The sequence below is a fragment of the Vanessa cardui genome, chromosome 5 (genome assembly GCF_905220365.1).
Source record: "Vanessa cardui chromosome 5, ilVanCard2.1, whole genome shotgun sequence".
Classification (NCBI taxonomy): domain Eukaryota; kingdom Metazoa; phylum Arthropoda; class Insecta; order Lepidoptera; family Nymphalidae; genus Vanessa; species Vanessa cardui.
The window spans coordinates 6075576-6103543 of NC_061127.1; the positions used below are offsets into that span (position 1 = coordinate 6075576).

The 27968-nt window shown below is 30.3% G+C and overlaps 1 protein-coding gene across 9 annotated transcripts; it reads right to left on the reverse strand.

Annotated features, from left to right (window-relative positions):
* Positions 1-19: 19 nt before the first annotated feature.
* LOC124529686 (G protein-activated inward rectifier potassium channel 3-like) lies at positions 20-27913 on the reverse strand. Of its 9 annotated transcripts, none has more exons than XM_047103545.1 (4): positions 27648-27910; positions 19136-19584; positions 6934-7991; positions 20-579 (listed from the first exon to the last, which is right to left on the reverse strand). In XM_047103545.1, exons 2-4 carry the CDS (start codon positions 19432-19434, stop codon positions 338-340), a joined length of 1599 nt encoding a protein of 532 aa, XP_046959501.1. In that variant the 5' UTR covers positions 19435-19584; positions 27648-27910; the 3' UTR covers positions 20-337. The 9 variants fall into 9 exon arrangements, with proteins under 9 accessions (XP_046959501.1, XP_046959499.1, XP_046959498.1 ...); XM_047103543.1 differs by lacking the exons at positions 19136-19584; positions 27648-27910 and adding exons at positions 8249-8591; positions 16148-16375; XM_047103542.1 differs by lacking the exons at positions 19136-19584; positions 27648-27910 and adding exons at positions 8249-8591; positions 16130-16375.
* Positions 27914-27968: the final 55 nt, after the last annotated feature.

The window sequence follows — 27968 nt, forward strand, 5'->3', positions numbered from 1 at the left end:
TTTATAATTATTATAAGAGTTTTATTGCAACCTCTTTCTGTTGATCCTATTCTGCTTTACAATATTTTTAAGGTAAATTAATTAGTTTAAAGCTAAAACTTAAGTTATTTCTTAAATTATTATTATGATCTGAGAATAAATTAGATTATTATTAATTTTATTATTGAGTCTTTATAGCTATATAAAATATACATTAAATAAAGAGCTATATTTAAAGAGGATTTGATAAGATAAAGTACATACATTTCGTATATATTTTTTAAAGGAAATTAACAACTTAATGGTAACTAAACTACTCGACGCTAGATGGCGCTGTCATAAGTCTAATAGTGTTCGATCATTTCGATTGCTTCGAATTTTTCCTAGCATTAGCTTCCTTCTTCCTTTCATCTTCACTTGACGACGAAGAAGGTTCCTCTGCACCATTGAAGAAATCATGTGGGTATTTGGGGACGCTTGGCTTGTTGGTGAGACTCGCTCTTCGAATAGCATCGACAACTAGCCTATCGGCTATGTTTGTGAGAGGTGATGCAATTTTACCGTACAACATGCCCGGTAACGGTGACTCATTCATGTAGCCTGAAAACATGTAATGATTTATTTTTAAATGAATACTTTTCCATTACAAAAAAATATGTTACAAGAAATTATTAATAGGTTATCTAGTAATTAAGTTTGTCTCATTTAAAACATCAAACAATTACTCAATCATTATTTTCCGTAAAGGTTAAGCGAGTAACTTTAATGGATATTTGGAACAAATTAACGTAATTTTTCAACATACCAATACGCCTTGATAAGTTATTTGAATATCAACACGTTTCTATGAGCATTTTATTTTTGTATTTAAAGGTAATTTCATACTTTACAACTCTTGTGTTTGTTTTTACGATCAATTGAATAGGAATGTTTAATTATGTCAATGACAATATCAAGAAGACGCTACTTGAAGAGAATGGTTTGTTATTGTTCTGATCATTCAAAGATATGATATATCGAATAAATTGATAATTCTGATTAGATACTCGAGCAAACCTGATCACTTGAGCTTCGGAGACACTTGCGATCTAGCGATACTATGAGAAAAGATTCCTAAATACTTCTGTCGCGTACGTGTCCTCGATTTTAAAGTATCATTTATTTGTATTCATATTGATTTATTAAAACTTTAAAAGCAATCGTCTTGTAGACTAACTCTTGAACAAGGAGTTAGAGAACAGTAAATAGACGTCTACAGAATCTTTGTATGATGTAAATAATAATAATAATAACGATTTTAGCACTTTATAAACGTGACAAAACATTATTATGTTTAAAATAAATTATCTTTTCATTTGTGTGACCTGGGATTCGAACCCTATTAAAATTAAAAGTCATAGAATTGTACCAACGAAGCGAGAAATAAAAATAATTTATTTAATATTAATTCGTTAAAGTCATTTTATGCATGAATTAAAATTGCGTTATTATGGGTTGATTAGTAAATCACCGCTGTGTTTTCTTTCGAATGTACAATGAAGGGTTAAACTAATTATTTCTATCCTCGGTTTTTTTATGGTATAGGTTGGCAGACGAGCATATAGGCCACCTGATGGTAAGTGGTCACCATCACCTATAGACAATGAGGCTGTAAGAAATATTAACTATTCCTTACATCGTCAATGTACCACCAACCTTGGGAACCAGGATGTTATGTCCCTTGTGTCTGTAGTTACACTGGCTCACGCACCCTTCAAACCGGAACACAACAATACTGAGTACCGTTATTGGGCGGTAGAATAACTGATGAGTGGGTGGTACCTACCCAGACGGGCTTGCACAAAGCCCTACCACCAAGAAAACCCGCTAAACAATATTTATAAGGCCTTATGTTTACATTAATGATAAGAGACATTAAAAATAAGCATTTTATCAATCACCAGTTACCAGAGTCATATTTAGCACCGACAAGGATCCAAGGACATCACGAGAAGCAAACGAAGCAACACAGTACTTACATTACAATGAAACTTAATATTGAAATATAATATTATTATGTACAGGACATAACGAACAGGCATCCGTGAACCATTGGATATTGTAACATGTACTGAACTTCATTTATTTATTTCCCTGTTTATTACATACATATATACATGTTTTTTTAAGTCAAGCAACAATGTTAAATTGTTTATTGTTGTTAATTAATTAACAACGGAGTTGTTCTAGTTTGTTGTGATAGAAAATATGTTTTATTTTTTTAAATATCATAATATAGAATTAATTAGAAAAAGATACTTATTTTGGGCTTTGGATACTTTTTTGTATAATATTTTATACTTTATTTTTGTAGCTACAAGAATTATTTTTAAGGAAATTCGTCTCTTGTCTGTTATTATTAATTCAGATAACTTGATAGAGTTATAAGAATAAAAATAAACCTCCTATCTATTAGTCTTGTTAGAGCTTTAGCGCACATTGGGTGAGGCCTCTGTCCAGCAATGGATTACATAGAACGGTTGGTTGAAGAAAGAAAAAGATAATATGTAACTCGCTCTTTAAAAACAGTGTTATATAGTAATGCACCCTTACTTATTTCATATTGGCTTTTAATTTGAAAGCATATCAATCGACTCTTTTACAATTATAATTTCCGTAAATTAGTTTATTTAAATTCAATGTTTCTCTTTTATTCATAAAGTCAGTTTCTGTTTTGTTCTGTGTGTTAACTTTACTTTGAAATATGATTATTAGTTTGAGCTAAAGTTGTCGATATTTTAATGTTTAGATTTTTTAATGTTATACCCCTTGTTCTGTGTCAAGACGGCTTAAAGGTATTATAAATTAAACACGAATCAACGTCACAATATAAATTATTCATTAAATATTTACATCGAACATGATCACACAATTGCGATGCTATCTCATATATATGACACATATTGTAACAATAAAAGATAAAATAGAAGAAAAGTTAGCAATGTATTTTGAGTCATTTTTAATATTAGTATTAAAACATAAGGTGAGGATTTGATGCTCTTATCCGACCTATTGCCATAGATTGATACATAGTTTTGTTTTTGGATGTCATAAAATTTCAGGAACTGAGGTACATTGATTATAAAATAATAAATATAAAACGGCTACATGAAAATGTAACCTTTCTTCACGTTGTTAGACCAGACGTTATTTATTGTAAATATCACAATTATTCCACTGATTGTCAATTAAATTAATTTCATTTTTACGACTCGATTGTATTGCTGACACAAAACACATTGATTGCTGCCTCTTATTTTTATAATAAATATCAAACAATCATCAAATAAAATATATTACAATACTGGGATATCTTTCGAATTAATTTATTTGTAAAAGTTATAAATTACACGTTGTATAATTATAATATTTAAATAGAACTTATTGCTAAATATATTTTATTTAAAAAGTTTTAAACTTCTTATTAAATAAAAATAAATTTCTTTATAAAATATAATGGAATGTACGTGAATAAAAACGAACGTTCGTTCGCACAACCTCACAGGAAGACAAAAGCATTTCTTAAATGATAATTTCATTTCTTTGTACGAAATTCATTACGAGATATCGTGTACAATTTAAAGTGACTAGTGAAATAATAAATGTATATTAGCCATTATTCTTTAAGACTAGTTTAAATGTATGCAAATAAACGTCACTTTAGTCGTATACTTTAACAAAATTAAAGCATATGGCTAGAGATTCAAAAAACATGTTCTGTATATATATTATGATATCTATATTTTATGTTTGTATGTTTAAAGCGTAACGGTGTAATCTCCATTTTTCTGTTCAGCTTTCGGCGTTGGATTCTCAGCGGCGGGGGTGGTGCGGGGAGGGCGTTCCGGTAACTTCAGGACCACATGATCCGTACTCTCTGTAGCACATCACAAACATATAACCAAATAGAAACATAAACAGAAATTTGAAATAAGGAGTAGAGCCTTATAACTGTACTAGTATATAATTAGTTAGAGAATTAAGAAAATCTCGAAGACAAATCACAGTATTAAGTATATATTATAAGTATATTCTGAAAATATTTTGATTTCAAGTCTCATGGTTTTTTATTTTATTTTGGAAAAATACATGTTATGAAAATGAAATGCATTATCTTATGAAATTGAGTTTTCATACTGAACTGAAAAAATAGACCTTAAATACGTATAACAAAAAATTAAATATACTGCAAATATGTCAAAAACATTCCTAATTAAAAAAAAAATACTTCGTCAGTCACGTGAAAACTGAATGCTATGAGGGTATAAGCAATAGCGCGGAATTTTCCCGAGATGGTTATATGCTATTTTTTTTAATTTCCATCAACTTTTTTTTTCTTTTTAGTTATATAAAATATTTTACTGCCCAGCGATGCAGGCCTTAATCAAACAGTTTAATTAGATCTACAAAAAAGGTGACACATATCGAATATATATTTTTTAAGTAATGAAGATTTCTTATACAAATAATTTTGTGTACAATGAAAACACATCCTCATGTGTGATGTACTGAACTTAAGAGAATTGTATATATTTAATTAATTGTACAAATCTTATCGTGATACGAATATTGACAAAGACAAAACATTTCATATTAACAAATAAACGATTATTGTGATACAAAATGAACATTTACAGATATATTTATACATATTTTAATAACAATTGTGCCATGTTCCATAATTGTTATAATAATTATTAATTTTCGAAGTGAAACTTCTTTGGTGCAAACGTAATGATTGAAAAATTTAAATAATTTATTGCAAATTTTATTTTTATCTTGCAGAAAGAGGTTTCGCTTCGCAACTGTGTACTGAATTACATGTGCTTTTATTATAGTTAGTATAACAATACATGCAAGTAAAGAAAATATTAATAATATTTTGTTAGAGTACAATCTTTTATGACATATTTTTAATAAATTATTTATTAAAAAACATCTCCTTTTATACTTCATAATCGATTGTAGTAGTGAGAAAATTCAAGATTTAACTCAAAAATATATATATAAATAAAAAGTAGTATAAAATTCTATTCCTGAATACACTGATTTTTTTTCATTGGAGCTGTATATTGTAATAAGCTCCAAAACCATTTGATCAAAGAGGGATGAGGTGTTAGTCCAACAGTTGTTCATTTACATGCTATTACTTGACAAAAAATGTGGGATTATATGGTGACGTTATCCAGGATCTATGTAGACAAGGTTAATTAGTCCGAGAAGACAATTATTTAACAATTCATTCCGGCATGCAGATTTACGTCAAATACAAATATGTAACAATGTTTCTATTGTATGTATGATGAGCTGAAGTTATCACACTTATTATGTTTATACGTAAACTTATAACCAGTTTAAAAAGTCGATTAGTAAATAATACATAGTCGTAAATTCAATCGTCCGTCAAGCAATTTGAATAAACGTTTAAGCAATTGTTTGTAGTCCATAAAAAGAATAATGGACCAAATCGACCATTCACACTATCAATCGTTAAAATGTTAGCGAAATATTATTTGCATCCGGTTTGAAAAGGGGGAGTGCTGAATTTGGCATAACGGGACGTCCTGTTAAAATTTGATGCCTTGGGAAGAAATGACTTTAAGGGTACGGACATACTCTTTTATGAAATCATCGTGTTCATGCTTTTTAAGAAAATATAACTCTACTTATTTAATTTATATCAAGACATATTTAAATTTTAAAAACATTTATAAATAATATTGTTATCACTGAAAAGAGTACCATTCTTTTTATTTTTAATTTTTTTTTAAACTATTTAGTCTAACTACTAATACATATTTAGCTTGTAAAACATACAAACTTTATAAAAAATAGATTTTATTTTATAACGACAAATATTTGTATTCATAAAACATTTATTGTTAATATGACTGAATATCCAATTAACTTTGATACATCAACTTCAAAATATTGAAAATTTTAAATTGTTCTCTTTTCAAGTTTTCGTTTTTAAATTATTTGTTCTTTTTTTTAATTTCATATTTGTTTTATTTCATAATATTGTCTTAATATGACAAAAAATACTTTTTTCTTCTGTGCCAGCTTTACGTATACTTTATTTTTTTTCTATCCGTGTAGTTAAATATTGATATCTTCAAATCTTACAACCGAATCGACATTGTAATTCTTATAAAAGTTCTTTGTAACACATAAAAGATAAATCACGTGAATATACTAACAAGCTATATAATAACGTTCTATTTCAGCTAATATCATTTGCTCTGCCTCCTCAGAAACTCTGATTCAGAGCAAATAACTACGAAACGTATTTAAACTACCCACATGCTTATGTCATTTATCATTTAAAGAAAATCTCAAATACCTTTTCTACTAAATCAGCGTTTTGTAACAGTATATAATGTAATCGAGTGGCTATTGAGTGTTATTTACAATTTAAATACATACAATAAAAAAAGTTATCTCCATTTAAATAATGTATAATAGTGATAAATCTTTTTAATCGAGAATGTTTGCGCGCAAACTGGGTTAAAATGCATATTAATGTTTGCACTCTTGCACTGTTCCGCAATCAATTCTTAGGTAATAAATAAGTTATTATTTAAAGTAACAACAAAGATAGTTCGTTTGTTGACCTTAGATAAATTGTGTCTTAGATAATTCTAACAGCTCGTCACGGAAATGCTAATTTATGACAGTATATATACATACATACATATTTATATAGAATGGAATATTGTAAGTTGTAACGATGAAATTCAAACTAATTTAGGGACGCTACATAACTCACGTCAACCTGTCGCAGAAAATCAAGATAAGCCTCTCAATGTTAAGATAAGCTGACATAAAAAGCAAGCATCGTCGTGATTAAAGATCACATTTTCTTAAATAACAAGCACCGCTAGCTCCATGCGCCAAATATTAACAGACACTTACCAATAGATCTACGGTCAGCTTGGTTCCCATAAAACTCATCCAGCTCTTTAGCAGAACAGAGAGGAGTGTCGACTTGCGTTGTTTCTTCGAATTTGGAATAATCTACCTCGTATCCCTGGCGTTCGCGGTTGTACGTCACTAATGGCACAAATCTGTGTCCCCACATTAATTCACTTGTTGTATAACTAGAGCGGGCTTGAGTCGTCTGCCCAGTCGACTCTATTGTTCCTTCCAAAATAACTACTATTTCGAACTTCTCTTGGAGAATGTCGGCTGCGGATACACCATAGAATGGACTATCGGCATTTATTCGATGGACCATTGTAATAGGCCAGATGAAGAAAAGATTGCTGTCACATCCATCTGCATGTAACTCTAATTCAGTTTGGTAATGCGATAAAAGCTCCCCTTCCTTAGTTGTTCTGGATCGAATTAATTGAGCCCTAACGCTGGCTCCTATTATATGAGATTTCCTCAAGTCACCGACTCTAAACATTAGGCACAATTCGCCGTCTCTCTGACAGATCACTGCGTATTTTGAGAAAAGCAGTGTCTGAGTTCTATGCTTCGGTCTCGTCATTTTAGCGAACACAATGCCCACCATGAAAGCCTGAATCATTACACCCACTATGCTCTGCAAGCACATAATAAATATTGCTTCTGGGCATTCTTCTGTCGTTGTTCGCGCACCATATCCAATAGTATGTTGGGTTTCAATACTAAATAGGAAACATGAGGTAAAGTCAAAAATGTTAAACACACACGGTTTCCAGTTTGTGCTTTCTTGCATCGGCGGTAAGTGGTCTGGCTCGAGATCACCGTGTGTGAATGCAATCAACCACCAGATGAGGGCAAATCCCAACCAGGATAAAATGAAGGAAAGCGTAAACACAAGTAGAGTCCAACGCCACTGGGCGTCCACCAGCGTTGTGAACATATCCTGAAGGAACCGTAGGCGCCGTTGTGAGATCCGTGACTTGAGAATATTACACTCGCCATTTTTGAGAATGGCCCGTCTTCTCGTTCTTCTAGAAGCACCGTGTCGATGTGATCGGCTTCTGTAAACAAATACACGACTATTTATTACAACGTTCCAACTCAATAATTCTTAACATAATATGTAGATGATTTACACTAAGTGTGAATGCGTAGATCACGCTCGTATAGTCGCTACGATGCTACGACCTTCGTCAATGCTAATATTCATAATGTGCAATATTTAAACATAAAATATTAATCATATATTATAAAAAAATCCGCATCCACAAAATACACAAAAACGTTATAATTTGGAACAAACGAAAAGCAACAGTACGGGGTGTTAGCAGTCGGAGACGTCACAGGTTGGAGCGCATCGACGAACCTCTTGCTGACTGTGGGATAATACACTCCAGGGGAGAGATTGCCATTTCCTGGGACCGTCTTGATTTTGAGCCAATCATCAGGCAGGAGGTGGGCCTCCTCGCGGCTGGCGGGTGACTCTGGGTCGGCGTGCATGGCGTCGTGCGCACTGCTCACTCGCAGCCGAACGTCTGCGCCATCATCCCCCGGAGCTCTCGTGCCTCCTGAAGCATCGCACGCGATAATGTCGCGATCACGACTGCCTTTATCGTGCTCGAAGCGACGCGTTAAACGCTTTATAATTGTAACGTGAAATTCTATATCAAAAATTATCAGTATACGTCGGAAAACAAAATATTGTTAGTACCTACTTTGATGTTCATGCGCATACAGGCTGTTCTCGAAATAGAACAAATAGAGGAAGAATTTTGTATTGTTTTAAGAAAAATACATAATAATTAATTAGTTGAATAAAACACGCAAATGTTTGAATATTTGGAATATTATTATACCAATAATAACCATAATTTAAAACATAACACATTTTAATTAGTAATCATTCATAATTGAATTAAATATAAATATTTTTTAAATGCTTAATATGTTTAACAGTGGTTATGATTCTTAAAAAACAACTTTTAGTTATTTTATTTCGAAGGAAATGCTATTTAGTGCGCGTAAAATTTATAATTTAGAAAGCTTATATTTACATCAACCTGTGTATCCTGACTTACCTCCCCGAGCATACGTTTTATAACTGATTTGATACTACAAATTAATACGTTAATACGTATTATTAAAGAACTAATTTGTAACTCTCGAACTATTACGAAGGTTATTTTTAATTTTTATTCTGTTTATATTCGTCATAAACTCTTATTTACTTACGAGTTACGTTTTCGCGATTAAAAGTCATAAACGGATGAAATGAACAAAATTAATATCAAGCATTTATGTAACGTTTTTATTATTCGAATGATTTTTCGTTTTTTACTTGATTTAAGATTACATGTTGTTTGAATATAATTATTTTATAGAGTTATTGAGTTGATTTCATTGTTTATTATTATTACTTTATTCGTTTATTGAAAAATATCAAGTACATTTATACGGTACATGTATTTATAATAATAAAGCTAATAAAGACTCGAGAATATATGATGGGTATATCATATAATAAACTCAACACAAAAACACACTCTGAAATTATAACCAATAACTTGGTACGACTTTTTGACGATTAAATGTTAATAATTTTATAATGATTTATTTAATTTTGATTATAATACACTTTAGAATTTATAGTATAGCCATAGTTTTTATTATTCTATGTCCAATGTATATGAATCCAATAATCTGACCAATCAAAATCTGACTGATTTAAACAGAACCTATATACGATTTAATTGAAATAAATAACTGGAAAAATTTTGATTGCGTGAAATGGTGGCAATAATTCTAGCTATCCTATTTATGATCCAATATTCTGTATAGCCCTGCTAAATTTTGATAAGCTTTATGAAATATGAGCCTACTGTCACCATTGGAACTTATATGTACAATATTAATTTTCACACTTTTACACCGATGTCCCAGTGTTACCTGAACACTATTTTATTATTGAAATCATTTAAAAACGTGACATTTATTCTAGTCTAGTACAATATAAAGAGGTACACAAATCACGATAAGAATACAAGTGGTCATGCCATCTTAAGTGGAACAGTATCTTTCCAATATACTATAACAATATGACCCAACTGCGGCCGAACAAAATTAATGTTTGCAACGATGACATATGTATATCATCATTACATAGTATAAAACAAAGTCGCTTACCGCTGTCTCACCCTATGTATGCTTAGATCTTTGAAATATAGATACAGTTCAAAGGAGGGTTTTTTTATAAAATACATGGACAATTTAGTAAAGAATCACTGATAATTTTAGAAGTTTCTACAGTGATCATTGTACTCGTACAAAGCCGGGGCGGGTCGGTAGTATATAATAAGTAGCGCTAAATTCTGTTCAGTGGTGAAAGAAAATATTACGAAAATTTTCGCATGTGTATCCTCTAACCCAACCCAACTAGGATTATAAATCGCGTATTCTATATGAAAATGAGGAGGCCATTAGCCCAGCAGTGGGAAATTTACAGGCTGTTACTTTATATGAAAATGCGTGCTCAGTGCTGTCGTTTCATAGTAGTGCAGCTTACATTGACGATTATATACTGACGTTTGAACATATCCCGATAAGTTTAGGTCAAATTATTTGACACATAGCAATAAAACTTATCAAATTTAATAACATCTTATTATTCCTAAGCGTTAAACGCTGAAGCGACCCGTGGATTTAACCCTGGCTGTGTGGATAATCTGTCCTAAGAACTCGATATAATTTATATATGAGTTGATGTTTTTAGTATTATTACAACATGTTTTAATACACATCTAAAAAAACAGCACGTAGCGCATTCAGTGAGATATAGTATCTCACTACATAATATGTATAGTGTATTTTACAAAATTATTTATAATTTATTTCGGTCAGACAAATTTTGAGAACAGTCTTCTAATAAATAAATCTATATTCAATTATTTTTATCTGACTCTGATTTTAAAGATATTTTTGCCCTATTAAAAATGCAATAGGTACTATGGATGTTGTATTTTCAGGATTTAGTTTTAAATTCATCAATCGAATTCATTTTGTATTCTCTTATTTCTAAAAAGTTGATACCTTTGTTAGATACAGTATTTAGATGAGAAGAGATGGCCCAGTTGTTAGAACGCGTGCACCTTAACCGATGATTGCAGGTTCAAGCCCAGGCAAACACTTATATTTAGTGAAATATTCATGTGCTTAATTTGTGTTTATAATTCATCTCGTGATTGGCGGAAGGAAAAAAAAAGATGCGGAAATCTGCATATGACGAATTTCAGAAAAATTCTGCCACATGTGTATTCCACCAACCCGCATTGGAACAGCGTGGTGGAAAATGTTTCGATTCTTCTCCTGAAAGGGGAAGGAGGCCTTAGCCCAACAGTGAGAAATTTACAGGCTGTTGTTGTTGATATTTAGGTATTTATATTAAGCCATTTCGCAAGATCATGCATATAGGTATTTGCTAGGGAGAGAGCATCCAGCTACGTAAAACATGATATTCCTCAAGTTTGACTGTTTAGTCTGAAACCGCACTCTCCCGGTATTATCTCAATCTCATAATCCGATTGTATATATTTTTTTATTAATTTTGTACAACATCACATACATAACTTTGATCCCAATGTAAGTTCCCTACTTACATTGGGATTATGCATTGGGAAGCATTTGTGTTATGTAAAAACCCAAGGCAACGTAGAAAACTAATATACCTTTTCTACATCGACTCGGCCGGGAATCGGACCCTGGAGCTTGGAAGGGCGTACCCATAAACCGGTGTACACACAACTCGACCATCAAAATGTCAATCCTTAAACCAAAAAGCTTGAAATTTACAGCCTTAAAAGTAAGCTAAATAATGATAGTTTTAAAATACGTTAAATATTTAAAAAAATGTACTAACTTATCGCGTCTGCCATTTTTTAATTAGGCTTAATTTTTATTATATATTATTAGAATTAAAAAACTACTATATTATATGTACGTGTTTAACTACGGCAAATATGTAATATTAAATGTAATTAATTATAAAACGAATTATGTTTGATATACTAGACATGCTATATTTTAATAATTTTGCAAAGTATATAATTTTTCAACAAGCAGTATAATTGATACAAGATTTAAAAAAGTTAGATTTATTTGGCTGCCTGATATGAGACGTTGGACAAAATCATTCTATATCTGCTTATTGAATAACAAAAAAAAACAAAAGGCCTCAAAAATAAGACGAAGCACGTAGTTCATTAGTAAATAGTGACGGAATTACGTAAGTTACTATTTTGAACGTATTATTTATTAGTTTAATCTAATTTGTTAATTTGCACCACACCTCCGAGCAAACGCGTCGATACACGATCTGGCGTTTATTACTAATATAAGGAGGTAAATACTGTGCATGATTTCGTGATACAATAATTTGCGATGTTCATTATCAATTCAAGATCATGAAAAATATTTCAAACGTCATATTTACAAATTTATTAAATATTCCAAGATGGGTGTGTAATGTATACGTATGTTTAATAAAACTGAAAACGTATTGATTATATGTTAAAATAGACTGCCAGTCCTGACTTCGCACATTCAAAAAAAAAAAAAAAATTATACATAAAAAAAGTACCCGTTCTCTTTTTAAACAATGAGATTCAACCTTTTTCCAGACGAAACCGTTTTTATATGTGTTTATTTGAGTATATATACATACTTCTGATTCAAAATGAAGAGTACGTATATTAATTATGTACCCAAAATGTTTAAAATCAATACGTTATCTACATACTTATTAGTTAATGTTGCCGCTATGTATTCATTATTTAAAAAATAATGGTGACTGATGTACAAATGATTGACGGTGTAGTTCTGCTGACTTTAATGTAGACGTTTCAGAGATTTACAAATCTTTTATTACATAGGATTTGCACGAACAGGAGAGCAAGATTTTGGCGTTGGCCACAGGATCGGATTTGCAATTTTAAGGGAAACGCTTCTTGCATTCTCCTTACCATTCGACGCGGTCATGATTTGTAACTATTATTCATTTTTATTTGTATGCATAAAATCTTAACGTTAATATTTCTTATGTAAATAAAGTTTCTATAAACTACGCAATAAAATTCAACTAAAAGGTATACATGTAGTTAGAAAACCCACTTTTTGATCAACATGAAAGCCTTATATATTATATAGAGTAACCTTGGGAACTAAGATGTTATGTCTCTTATGCCTGTAGTTACACTGGCTCACTCGCCCTTCAAACCGGAACACAACAATACTGAGTACTCTAATTTAGCGGTAGAATAACTGATGAGTGAGTGGTACCCAGAGGGGCTTGCACAAAGCCCTACCACTAAGTAAAATATATCATATATATCATTTCATATAATTTGATTAAATTAAGCCTTTTTGTTTGTTAATAATAGCCCACCTGACGGTAGGTGGCCACCGTACTGTAAGAAATATTAACCATTTTTTACATTGCCAATGCAATGTCAACCTTAGGAATTTTAATGTTTTGTCCCTTGCGCATGTAGTTACACTGGTTTACTGGTCAAACTAACAATTGAATTTAAAACTTGAAACTAAAAATATCAAAACAATGTACGCAGGGGTTTTTGGCACATAACAGAGGTCTAAAAATAGTTTCGTAATCAGATCCACATCCCGATCAAAGTGATATAAATCAAAATGAATTCAGACGCGACACCCTGCAAATTGGCTCCGCTGCCTGTAATCATGCACTTATCTGAAGCGCGTGTCGAGTGCAATGCGAGAGGTTGCCATTCATATATTCGTATTCTACCCAATAAAATAAATCAAATGAATTAAATAAAATAAATTTGACAAATTACTTTTTTGTTCTATTTGCTGTCGAAACGCTTGGCCCTTGGAGTAGTGGTGCAAAAAGCATCATCGAAAGTATAACACCTCGCCTCATTGCCTCCACTGGTGACAGGAGAGCTGGTTAGTTTTTTGCTAAGAGGATCGGAGTTGCGATTCAACGGGGAAATGCTGCTATCATTCTTGCCACCATTCCACGCGGTCAAGATTTATACAGTAACTAGTTTTAGTGCATATTTGTATATATTTTAGCATTTAATTTTAGAAAAATACTTAAATAGTATATATTTGATAATAAAACAATTTGTTTGTATTTTTTATAACATTAATTAAATCAATAAGTAGTATGTCAAATCATTAGTGACTAAAATTATGACAAGAACACAAGCTACGTAGATTCGAAAAGTCAATTATCCCGGTTTCCAAAAATTGACCAGCGCGTTGTAAACAGTCATAAGTCGAAGAATTAAATATTTTTGAAATTTAATTGCATATACAGTTAGTGACTATTCACGCCGGTGCTTCTCTTCAGTTTTCTTCTCTTTTTATGTAAAAGAACGATCTTATAACGTAGAAGTAGAAGTGCTTGTTATTAATAATTGTCTACAAAATTCTATGAAATAAAGACGCTATTTGACAGTTTAAGAGATAAAAAAAATTTGTAAAGTTTCTGTTTACACAGATATAGAGATAAAGTTCAAATTATTGTAAAATCTGACACTCTTTAAATAAATACATTATATTATTTACTTTATATTTAAAATAATGTCTTGATAAAGAACTTAAAATATGAATACAATAGTTCTTAATAAATGTTTACTTGTGACTTTATAAAGACTACAATTTCGTTGGTTTTGTTAGTTGTAACTTGCCAATTCATTGGCAGATCCTAAGATCCTGAGCGAAAACAAGCCTGCCAAGACAACACAATTGAAGTGTTAAAAGAAACGGTTACTGATTTTGTTTTCATTTTGCGTCTTTAATTTTAGTGTTTCATTTATATTTTAAGTATTTAAGTGGTAAATGGTCAGTGAACCAATTGAAATACAAATATAGTCAACATTGCTATATCATGTCATTATAAATATCATGAGTAGATTTTCTTCTGAGCATTTAGAATAATAAATAAAAATTTTGACAAAAAGAAAAACCGACTTCAAACAAAACACTATTTTAAAACAAATGAATATGACTTGTATGTAGTCTAATATTTTTCATTTCATTTTACTTATGAGGAATCTAAAAAATATGTTGAATACGCAATTATTTTTATTAATTTTTAGTGCATATTTAATTGTTTTAAAATAGTGTTTTGCTTAAAGTCGGCTTACCTTTTTGTTAAATTTTTTATGTAATTTATATTACACATGGAAAAGTTTCCGTATTTGTATACTTCAATCATTTGCACTCAAATACTGTATATATTATTATAAATATTGGTAGAGCCTATATAATATTGGACAAATATTTACATATATTTTTTTTTATATTGTTTGTAACAGCTACTTGTACATGAAAGGAATGAATGTTACTTCGATGGAAAGATCAGAAGACATGATTAATCACTATTATCTCTAAGCGTATCTGTGTTTACCGATTTTCAGGGATTTGGCAGATTAAGTGCTTATCCTCCAGTTTGAGCCGATCTCGAAGTATATTTGAGTACCTTGAGAGGTGACGTGTTATACGTGAAATTAAGGTGAAAGATATAACTCAAATCGACTAGGATTATGTTCGTTTAGCCATTGTTTGATTAAGATACGTCAGACATACGTATGATTGAATAAGCAAGACTGATCTTTATGGAGGGATTTGACTGAGGCCAATGAATAGGGCAGTATCACGTAATTATACTTTTCATAATCCTAAATACCAATTATTTAGGAAAACAATGTAATTTAAAACTTATTGTATGGCAATAACTTTAATTAAAAAAGTATTCCCAATGCAATCTATTAGTTTTGTAAATAAATATTATTTATTGATTAGTGAAGAATGAAAAAATAAATAATAAGATTATGTATCTTTCCTTTAAAACTGATAAACTTAAGTACCATTAGGCCAAGGTCATTTTATAAATATCTATAATTTATTATTACAGAAAAATATTTCATCATCACTTATTATAAAACGTTTTTTACCGATTTCAAAAAAGGGAGGCGGTTCGATTGTTTTTTGTTTTGCTTCAACGATATAATTCCAGATTAGGCTCATTTTCATTAATTTCCAATTCGATAATTAGATTAATTATTATTATTAAATGTATATTAGATTTTCGGCCTTATGGTAAGGAACATCAAAATAAGCGAAACTATTAGTATAAATAAAAAAAATACATATATAAACTAACTTTGTTGTATAAAATTACCCATCAAGCCAGGTGTATCTTCTCAGTCCAATACTATTAAACCTAAGTGGAACAAACTCTGTAAACAATGATAATGTCTTCTTATCACAATACTATTTACGTCGACGTCGCATCTCCAAACACTTCACCTGTATTCTAATTTCATTTTAAAAAACACCACGTATTTTTTTTAACATCACCGAATTTTTTTTTAAACACAAAGGCACAACACCGACGCACATGTGCCTCCTTATGCGATTTTTTTTAAAAACTATTTTGATAAGTTATATGTTTATCTTCGCTCCGATTAGATATCGAGTCGTCAAGGATTTTGATTCACCTTATACGTTTGCTAGTGTCCCGATAAGATGCAATTAATGACAACATAAATCATTATACATCAGTGAAAGTCTTTTGATAATCAGTGTAACAAACATACGCATCTTTCGTCTTAACATATCGCCAACGTGGTTAACATACTCGTCATCATTACTACCACGTCCACAGGCCATTTGCCTATCAGATAACATTGAAAGAAATTATGATTCTTGCTGTAAAGTTAATCTTTAAGGTCGATTATATTGTATCAATTATAATGATAGTTACTGTGATTACCAAAATAAACTTGATAGTTTAATTGGTGGTCGGTCTTTGTACTAGTACGGCGGGGTACTCCTCACTCATCATTCCACCAAGCAACAATATCTATTGTTGTGTTCTGTTTTTAATGTTAAGTGAGTCACTGTAGCATGCGTAAGGGATGTAACATCATTTTCAAGGTTAAAATTTTCTGTCTATAGATAGCGGTGACCACTTACCATCAAATAGTCCATTTTGCCAGTCCGCTTTCCATTTTTCGATGCTATGCCAATTTAACTATTATTACAAACTTATTTATTTACTATTTATACTCTTAAAGCCCACTTTAACATCCGATGTGTACTAAAGACATTTTAAGCTTTAGTAATCAAGAGTAGCTTAAACATGTATTCTAGTATTAATTATAATTTATTGTACTTATAAATAACACTTGATTCATCTTTCTTTGTACGGTTCCGTAGCTTGAAATCTTATTAATAAACTCGTATGTGCACCTATTTATATAAAATCATAATGCCCTTTTAAATATTCAAAGAATACGTTTAAATATGTTATAAATTGTTCAAAACCCTTAATGAGTGCCCTACGAGTTGCACTTAGCAGCTTTTAATTTTTCCATTATTTTCTTAATAAATATATGAAAACTTCATTTGCGATTTATCTATAAAACATTGAGTTTTGTTATCGTGCATTTTCAACAATAAAATAAACGCTTCACCAAAAACAATTGTATATATTTAAGTAAACATTTGAAATAGATAATTTGCAGAGGTAAAATTAGTTGTAAATTAATATAATTTTGCAAGTTACCATATAATTTTGACAGCAAAATTTTGAAGACAACCCAATAATCATACTTTTTATCAGCCCGACATAGGGCTTAAACACAGGACATCGGAATCTGTGGCTAAAGTTATATCAAGCCGCTACACGACCGAGGCAGATATTTTTATTACTTATGACGTCATCGGCAAATCCTTTAACGATATGCCAAATGTTACACCTTAAACGCTTATCTAGTGTTTAACGTTAAATATTATGTGTATTTACTTGGGCGTTTTGTTTCGACGAAAATATTTCCTAATCCGTGACATATTACATATAAGTACATAACGTAGCAGAAACAACACTATACGTTTGTGAAATGTAATTATATATCTCTTCAATGAAATCTATATTGTTTATTGAACACAACCTCTAAAGCAATAACATAATCAAGTGAGATGAACAGATGCTATCATATGACGATAAAATCTCTTACAGGCAACCTCTTTTACATTAAAGTAGTAAACGAGCAGGATGGGACATTTATTATGGTATAGGTGGCAGGAGATTTACCTGATAGAAATTGATTACCACCGCCGATGGACATCTGCAGCACCAGAGGGGCTTGCAGATGCGTTGACGACCTTTAATGAAGGTATACGCTCTGTTCTTGAAGGTTGCCAAGTCGTATCGGTTCGAAAAAACCGTCGGCTAAAGCTGGAGTGGTTGTGTGTGCAAACCAAAATGTCTTAAAAATCGCACTATTGTGGATTTGCATTAAATTTACCTTACAACTTGGACGATAGCGACGATTTGGTGAAGTAAATTTATTATTATTATTATTTATTTTTTACTTTTCAATGCTCTTGTTTTATCGAGGTTTTAGACAAAATCCAAATTTTGTCCAAATAAAGACGGATTACCTAATAATTTGATAAAAAATATTTTTGTAAACACATATAAGTATATTTGAATGCATAAAGGTACGTATAGCATAACAGCAGATATATAAAAAAAGTGCTGAGAGTTATATATATGAAAAAAAAAATTCTGTTACGTTTTCATTTTCTTCATGCGGAATAAGTCATATAAAATATAATAATCAAATGATTGAATTTAATAATCTATGTAAAAGAGTACCTAGTATCGGAAAAGAGTAACTACACATTTTCTTGTCGGTTCTTCTCAGTTGAATTTACATTCTAATCGGGTGAAATGTAGATTCAAATGTTCTCGCAAGAGCTTGAAAGGTGGTCCTACTTTTTTTATTTAAATTTGAAAAAAAACTAATGTCCTCACTGAAGAGTATAACTGAACGGCTGTATTTATTGAGTTTAAGTAAAATAAAATGTGTTCCTGCGAAGTATTAGGAACTACATGAAATATTGCGAAATATTTTCATCCCATAAGCTAAACGAAGGCTATCGAAATTAAATAGTTCTTAAAAAATAAAACTTAAAATTAATTGGATAATAATATTCTGTGGAACATCATAATTTAACAAATTTGCAAATACATTGAAGATCTGCTATTTTATTGTTCCCCTTAATCTTAACTCGGACACAAAATTTACAATACAAAATGCTGAGTTTTAATGTTTGATGAACGTGCATACAAATAATAAAAGCATAGATTTAATCTTACCTACAAGTTTCGTGGCGATAAATAGTGCTATGGCCAATGGAACTACTGTAGGTCGGAACTCTATGCAGACTACTCGATTGGTGTAGAGTCGGCCTCAAAAATCCACTGTCTCCATATCCAACTCCAAGCATCGGAGACTCGACTACTGAGCTATCTAAGATACTTGTATCATCCGTTTCTTCTTCGATGAGGCCAGGCTTATAAAAGATCTTACCAGAAGAAAGAGTCGGTTTCGTTTTAATCTCTTTCTGGCCTTCATCTTTCCTCACTTGCATCTCGATTGATGTTTCTGTACTCATATTTGTTGATATTTCAATTACTGTCACGATACTGTCGAGTTCCCCAGAATTATGTTTATTTCTCTTAAATTATTTACATAATAATTACAGTCGGAGGACATTTTTGACGCCCTGTATTTTATGTTTCCGTTAAACATTTGTAGAGAGTACCTGGATAAAAGAAATACATTTATTAATTTTTGTAATACATGTTATGAAATATTTTTATTTTTAAAACAACTTTTTAGTTTATATCATTAAAAATTCTCATGAAATTTTTAGATTTCCCATATCAGTATTTATAAAAAAAAAAAACAATTGTATTAAATGTTGGAATTCAAATATTTATTCAAAATAAAAGTCATTACATTTTGACATTGACGGTCAAAATGCCACCACTGGTTCGGAAGAAACACCTCAGACCTGAGAAGACTCGGCAAAAGAAACTAAACGCAATTGTTTTTTTTATAGAAAAATGATTTTACAATAATAAATTATTTATGTTTGAAACTTCTGGAGGCGATCGATTCATTTACAAACCGTATATTGTTCTGTCATCAAAAAACATTAAATAAACTTAAAAAAGAATTATTGTTTCTATAATATACTACAATAATTAAACATTGTAGTTTATTTTGAACATAAAAGTGTAACAGCGTGACATCTATTATCGAGTAGCATAAACACTAGCAGTATATTTTTAATAAGAAAATGTTAAATACGGAAATTAATAAATACAAATTAATTGTTTACCATATAATTAACATGAGACTTAAAACAAATCGTAACAAGAATAATTGGTGTTCAGAATACAAAATAAATCTCAATAGTTCGCTCAGTGCTGCCATCTATGTATTTATGATCTAACTAATTTTTTCGCAAAGAAAACTAGAGATCTATTCAAGATAATATTTGTAATAAAGCAATGTCATATGAGTGTTTTTACTAAATATTCAATAAAAACAATTTAATTGTTTCATTCCCGTTTTAAACGAAATAATTATTTGAAAACCTAATACAAGTTTACTAATTGTAAGCTCTTTTCAGTTCACTGATGTTATGTACAGTCGGAGTAAGAAAACGTTCGTCACCTGAAGATCTATATTCGTGTGCTCAGTATCAGCGATAATCTGCTTTACCGATCGAGAATATATGACACTGAGATATTTTGTCAATTCAGTAGAAGATATCATATCTAATTTAAATTTATAATGACTAATTACGCCATTACAAAGATTTCCTATTGATATAAAACTAGACGTAGTCTAAAGATGTTACACTATTTTGCACCAAGTTATCATACTATGTAAGTTTAATATAATGTGCAGATGTCAGTTTAGTGCTTTATTTTCCAAAGGTAATAAGAGTTTACGGCTTTCGACGAACGTTTCCTTACTCTGACTGTACTAACAGTTTTTCTCTCGCATATCAGCTATTATATTCTTGTAGTTCGGTTTCTAAGCATATTAGCTAGGCTCATTACAAGCTTATAGGACGACATAGTTTTAATGGTTCACGATGCCTTTCTGTTGTAAGATTTAGTAAACATTCCGTCAAAATTATTGGCGCCACTTTCCACTAAGTAGAACATTTGAGCATTTATCATTGTTAGAATATTTCAATGTCTTTTATAGTCTATCTAAAGTATTTCGCTAATAGTCTGATTATAGATAATTTTTATGTAATAATCTACAGATATAAATTTAGTGTTGCCCGCATTAAAGAGAAATGTAGAGCTGAAAATGTGTAAAAATGAAATTTCAATTGTCATTTTTGCTAAATAGTTTATAATTAAAAAGTCCTAGTCTATGCATAACAAACATTCATCGTGCGAGGATCTTGCATGAAACTCTGTGATATACATATCATATCATTATGATGAGTTACACTGCGTTGAAAATGCTCACAGGTGATTTTTCCTCGAGAATAGTAATCATACTGCGGTTCGCTCCGTCGTTTTGACACGACACGTCCTTGCACTCATTAGGATGTGCTCGATCTCCATGACAACTGACGGATGCTTTTATTTCCTCCCACTAAGATTGTTCAGTTATATTGCGGAAAACCTCGTAAAACGCATTACTTTATTCCCTATTATTTATCACAAGATTCCGCACAATAGAACGTCTCGTTCCGTTTTTGTGTTGAGTAAATGTTCAAAACGGTGTATCGAATTGATATGATTACAAAATGGATTACATTTTTTTTTTCAGTTAAAAAATAATTATGTACAACATCAACAGCCTGTAAATTTCCTACTGCTGGGCTAAGGCCTCCTCTCCATTTGAGGAGAAGGATTGGAACACATTCCACGACGCTGTTCCAATGCCGGTTGGAAGAATACACGTGTGGCAGAATTTCTATGAAATTAGACATGTACAAGTTTCTTCGCGATGTTTTCCTTCACCGCCGAGCACAAGATAAATTATAAACACAAATTAAGCACATGAATATTTAGTAGCGCTGGGTTTGAACCCGCAATCATCGGTTAAGATACGCGTTCTAACATCGTGTTGGCTCAAATTATATACATTAAAATATTTTTTATCGGACACGTAATTTATCACTGCAGGCACACATAATTATACATAGAGCCTAATATTTATTTGGCACAAGTCCAGTTATTTTTATTAATTTTAGTAGATATTATTAGGAATAATAAATATTATTAAATATATGTATAATATATATAATAAATGGTATACGACACGCTATGAAACTATCAAGTCGTTAATTCTTCTTAATGTGACTGTGACGTATGCATGTGTGTCATAGATCATAAACTTACGTCTGTCAAACGTATACCTGGACCGGTTACGAAGGCCAATCTAAATTGCCGTGTCTGAACAGTAATTAGTAACAACTTTGTAGAGTACTGTCTTATATTTTCAATTCAAGAGAATAATGAACATTCCAAAAAACAAATTATTTTTTTTATAAGTTAATAAACTGACACAATAGGGAAACATGCAAATATAATATTATATTTATGGAAATGTACCTATTAAAATGTTAAAAAAGTATAAAAGCAGGGCCAAATGTTGTTTTTTAACAATAATTACGAATTAAAGTAACTTAAAACGGAACGTATTTCAAAACACTTATTAGCGTTCAGTGACGTCACTCCTGTCGTCACTACTTATTTGAGGTTATAGTTTTAAAAAAAGGGAAACGAAAATAATTGCCTATTTCGAAAAAAAAATGGAAGTTGGGTTCGTCAAAGCAGACTCCAGATTCCTCTTTTCAGTTTGAAATCACTTTTTTCTCAGTTTTGTGACTCTCAATAGTTCGCTCAGTGCTGCCATCTATGTATTTATGATCTAACTAAATTTTTCGCAAAAAAAACTATAGTTCTAAACAAGAAAATGTTTGTAATACATATAACAATGTCATATGAGTGTTTTAACTAAATATTCAGTAAAAACAATATAAACAATTGTTTCATTCCCGTTTAGAATGAAATAATTCTTTGAAAACCTAATACAAAAGGTCCACTCAAAAACTATTTATTTGAAAACTTTGGTAAAGTAGATGAACACATTGGCAAAAAACATACGTTAATACTGCTTTTTTCGGAGTATCGAGAAGTCCGTTTTAAATGATTACAAAAAAGTATCTCAAAAGTCGAGAAAAAATGCATAAGTAACAATAAATTAAAGTGTTTTGGATTTTGAATATACCAGTGGTCTATCCTTTATGGAGTTCTTTAAAATAAACCCAAAAATAAAAATATTGCATCTTCCAAATACATAATATATTTGTTTAGTCTTCTGACTGTAAGCCTATAAATTATTTTTAATAAAATGTTTATAAATAATAATAGTGAACACTTTTTGTTTGGCATTTTATAATAATAAAACAATAATGCGCTTTTATTGCTCAAAATCAAAATATTCATATATATTTCTACATATATTTTAATGTTTATCATATTGCATAATTTATTTTTCAGTATCGAAAGTATATCGTTAATCTACGCTGAAAAAAGGAAGATAATTATTGATTGTGATAAAAACTTGAAAATATAAATATTGAAAACTATATTGATTGTTGATAAATATTTGTTACCGTTTACTTAAAGCTTAATCTTCAATACACATTTACATATAGAATGAACAAAAATCTAGTTAGATACCTCAGGCTTAAAATGAAAATTCCAAGAATGAGTATGAACTTTACACTTTGCGGCGTTAAAGTGGTAGTTACTTACTTCCTACCACTAAATTACCTACAACTGTTTCAAAATTTAGGAATCATTCCAGGAAATGACTCCTTGAATTTCAGAAATCTCAATCTAACTGGTCATCAGTGAAACTATACATATGCATAGTTGTTTCTGTTTTCAGAATGTGCGTTTAGAATATGCAAATGACGAAACATACTTCTGCAAATAATATATCTATTAAAAAGTTTTCTAAGAGTGAGTGAGTGAGATTACATGATGTAGACCCTTTTTTTATAATGTTATAAAAGCTAAAAAGTGGTAATAACTAGTAAGCTTAATAAAATTTATTGTGATACTGAACCACATCAATTAATTAGAACAAAAGATTGATCCGATTCACGTTTTGATGAACACGATAATAATATCATAGAACAATTTTCATATTTATAACAGGAAATTATGACACGTGTAATAACGCGAACATATTTGTATTGTTATTTTAAGTTAAATTATTATTCAATGGGGGAAATGTTGCTTGGTACTCTTGTCCCCAATCCACGTGGACATGATTTAAACCATTATAATTTCGAAATTTTAAATTTCGAACCTTTGGTTTACGCGTAAATTGTATTCTTTTTTAATTTGCAAACATTTACCTTTTAAATTTTTTGAATATTTAAATAGTTGACTAAATTTTTTTGCCAATTAAACCTCTTTTCAACCGACTTCAGAAAGGAGAAGGTTATCAATTCTTCTGCATTTTTTTATGTTTGTTACCTCATAACTTTTTATTGGGTAACCGATTTTGGCCTCAAATATAACAATAACTATAATTTCGCTATGTAATCGTAAGTCAACTTTTAAGTAGTCTAATATTTTTAATTTCATTTTACTTAGGAGGACTCTAAAAAATATGTTGAATACGCAATTATTTTTATTACTTTTTAGTGCATATTTATTTGTGTTAAAATAGTGTTTTGTTTCAAGTCGGTTTTTGTTTTTGTTAATTTTTTTATATATAACTCGAGTTGATAACAAATGTATATTTAATTAAGAAAACCGCAAATTTTAGATACTTATATGTTATTGTTATTACCTTAAAAGAGTTGACAAGCGTATCAGCGGATGCAATATAATAAAATATAAATAAATGTAATGTCTAAATGTAATATAAATAAAACTAATTATAATGATCGTACCTAATATTATTCTCACAGATCTGTGATAAATATTCTACTACGGAAATAACGCTTTTTATTTGCATTTTTTATCAAGTGCATTAATTATCGTAGAAATAAACGTATAAATATGTTTGTATTGAATCAGTTTAATTTGGTATCCAAAAACATTATTATAACTTACAATGTTATATTTTGTTTTATTGGAATATCAAGATTTTCCTTAAAGTAAATAACATATACCTATGTCTATGTTTATGATTTTGTCAACATTTTACTCCACTATGACTTCTAAATAATGAAACGAACTAGATTTTAGTTTTATTAAAATTCCAAAACAAAAATTGTTACTTATAAATTAATATTGGTATATAATAATGTCAGTATTACGTAACACGGTATAATAAAGTAGGTATAAATAATCTGTGTTGCATTTTTCAAAGGATGATTAATCCTTCGGAACAATTTAAGGCGCCTCTTCGATTGACACACGAGCAATCTGCATTCATTCAATTACTGTTCCAACAAATCATACGAATTCGTTAAACGACAAATAATGCATCAGGTAAGAATCCATAGGTTATATTTGATTTCTTGAAACGAAACAAAATGTATGATCAATTTAAACTATGACGATGGAAACGGGAAGTCTCTATTTTGGGAGTCAATTGATTGCAAGCATAGATTGCGCACTACAGGGCTACTACCGGGTACTCCACATTCTAGCTCTGATTTAGTTAACCCTAATCGCCGGATCGTACGACTCAGATCACGTCATTTTATTAGAGAGCTTAGTTAGTCAATATGTGACATTATTTTTATATGGATTTCGACATTTATATATATAGCTTTAAAAGTTACTTAAGTTTTGTGCATATCAATATTAATATTATAAATGCGAAAGTAACTCTTTGTAACTCCGTTTTTCTGTCTGTCTGTTACACTTTTAAGAATAAATCTGAATCGATTTTCGAATTAATCTGGGTAATGCTGGTAAAGGTTTTGAAAAATTTTTATGTGGTTTCGTCACATACTGAACATCAAATTTTATCAAATAATTTTTACTTATTTAATTATTACGAAAATATAAAATAATAGTCATATATTTATTTATTTATTTGGTATTTCGTAATTGTAAATATTCAATTTATCATTAATATACAATTAAATAATAAGTAGCATAGTACAGGACACATTTATGCAGAGCTAAAGTCAAGCTTTAAATAAACAATATTTTAAGAATGCAAATATTTTATAATATTGCACTTTACGAAAATCTCTGTGCATATATTATAATGTATGTACGTCTTTGACCTTAAGCCTTTGTTATTATTATAAAAAATACATATTTTTAAGCGTGGTAAAATCCAAAGTATTATCTAATATCTCTAAATTGAAATATATTTATTTTATATTATATACCTGATTCTAACTCCTACTAATTTGTATAAAAAATAAGAATTTCTCAATATGTTTGTTTCATAGCAGTATTTATTATTACAATAAATTGAATATATATATTTTAATGAAAATTTTATTCATAAGCCGTGAACAGTTATTCTTAAAATTTCTTGTGTTACTCTTATTACTATTAATGTTTAAGGTTTTAAATGTAAGGTTTCCAAACCTCTTCTACTTTCAGTACTTAGAAATTTTTCATTTGTTATTCAATATTAATATTATTTCTTTTATTAAAGAAAATTTAATAACTTTATAATAAATTATAAATCCGATCAGGTTGAATATTCCGTAAGCTTATATTACATACAAATGTTAAGCTACACTTTGGTAGAATTTGAATATTATTGACACAGAAAGTCATTGCCAAATTCTTTGGCATATAAAGTACGAGAGAGAGTTATTTTAAATTGACCTGCGTATACGTGTATGATCGACTATGTCGCTATAATGTTAATATCTTTGAAGCTATAATGTTAAATCTAGTAAATAGTAAACGTATGGAAAGCGATAGAATTTCTATAAGAATATATGGGTTACATCTGGATTATATTATTCCTAATTTTAATAACAAACAGTGCGTAAAACGGTATGTAACTAGAATTTCCGAGCCCTTTTATTAATTTTAGGGTTTGATGAACATCAACATACTTACGACGTATGTGACTCAACACTAAATGACATGTCAACAAGAATACGACTGACACTAGATACATAATACACACACGCTAAATTCAATTAGGGAAGCGTATTTTAAACTTTGTATTGTGTACAAGTTTCATGTTACATTGGACCTTAAAATAAAATGGAATGCATTTCATGTTACTCGGCTTCTTTCTTTTGATCTTAACATAAATAAAATTGCAATTAGTAGGAATTAAATATTTATAAAAAGAACATTTATTAACAAATATCTAAACAATAACATTAGAAACCTACAAAAAATGCAGGCACGTAAAATAGAGTTTTTAGTTTTATTCAATACTAAGTTACTAGGTAAAGACGTAATTTGGCCATTAAAAAACGAGACACAAGCTTTGTATTTGATCAGAAAAATAAATAAAACTCAAAGGTCATAGCAGCAGATAGAACAAAATATTATGCACGAACAGGAAATTATTCGCAATATGTAAAATCAACTTCAGAACGTGACTGTAACATAAAAACTATTTACATCATAAATGTAATAAAACTGCTTTAGGATAATATATATTTGCATTCTAATGAAGAGGTGTTAAGAATATGTGTGGTTCGAATAACAGCTCACGTCTACTTTTCATTAATTTACTTGTCATTCTTGCTCTAAGATGATCTAATTTACACAGAAAGCACCCACGTGATCGTGTATACACAGCTGATTACAAGAAATGTCAACTACTCCACGATTTTATCCTTAATATGAAATGCATTAAATGCCACATTTATATACTTACCATATCTTATTTCCTTATAAACCATAGAGCATATAAAATATAGTCAATCACATTCAAAATAAACAATCATCACTGGCATTGTATGAAAACATTTTTGTCTATGATCAGTAGTCGTTCAGATCATATATTACTGGCTGGATGTACGTAAACTGATATCTTTATAGAGTTCGTTAACTGTTCACTCAACGTATAGTAAGATCTTTTTTCTAATCCAGGATTTCATAAACCCTCTGCGTGCGGTCAGAGAGCCAGGATAGCGATGACTGGCAAGCGTGCAGACAACTCTTGCCTCGTGGTACCTACGCCAATTGTGAATCGACT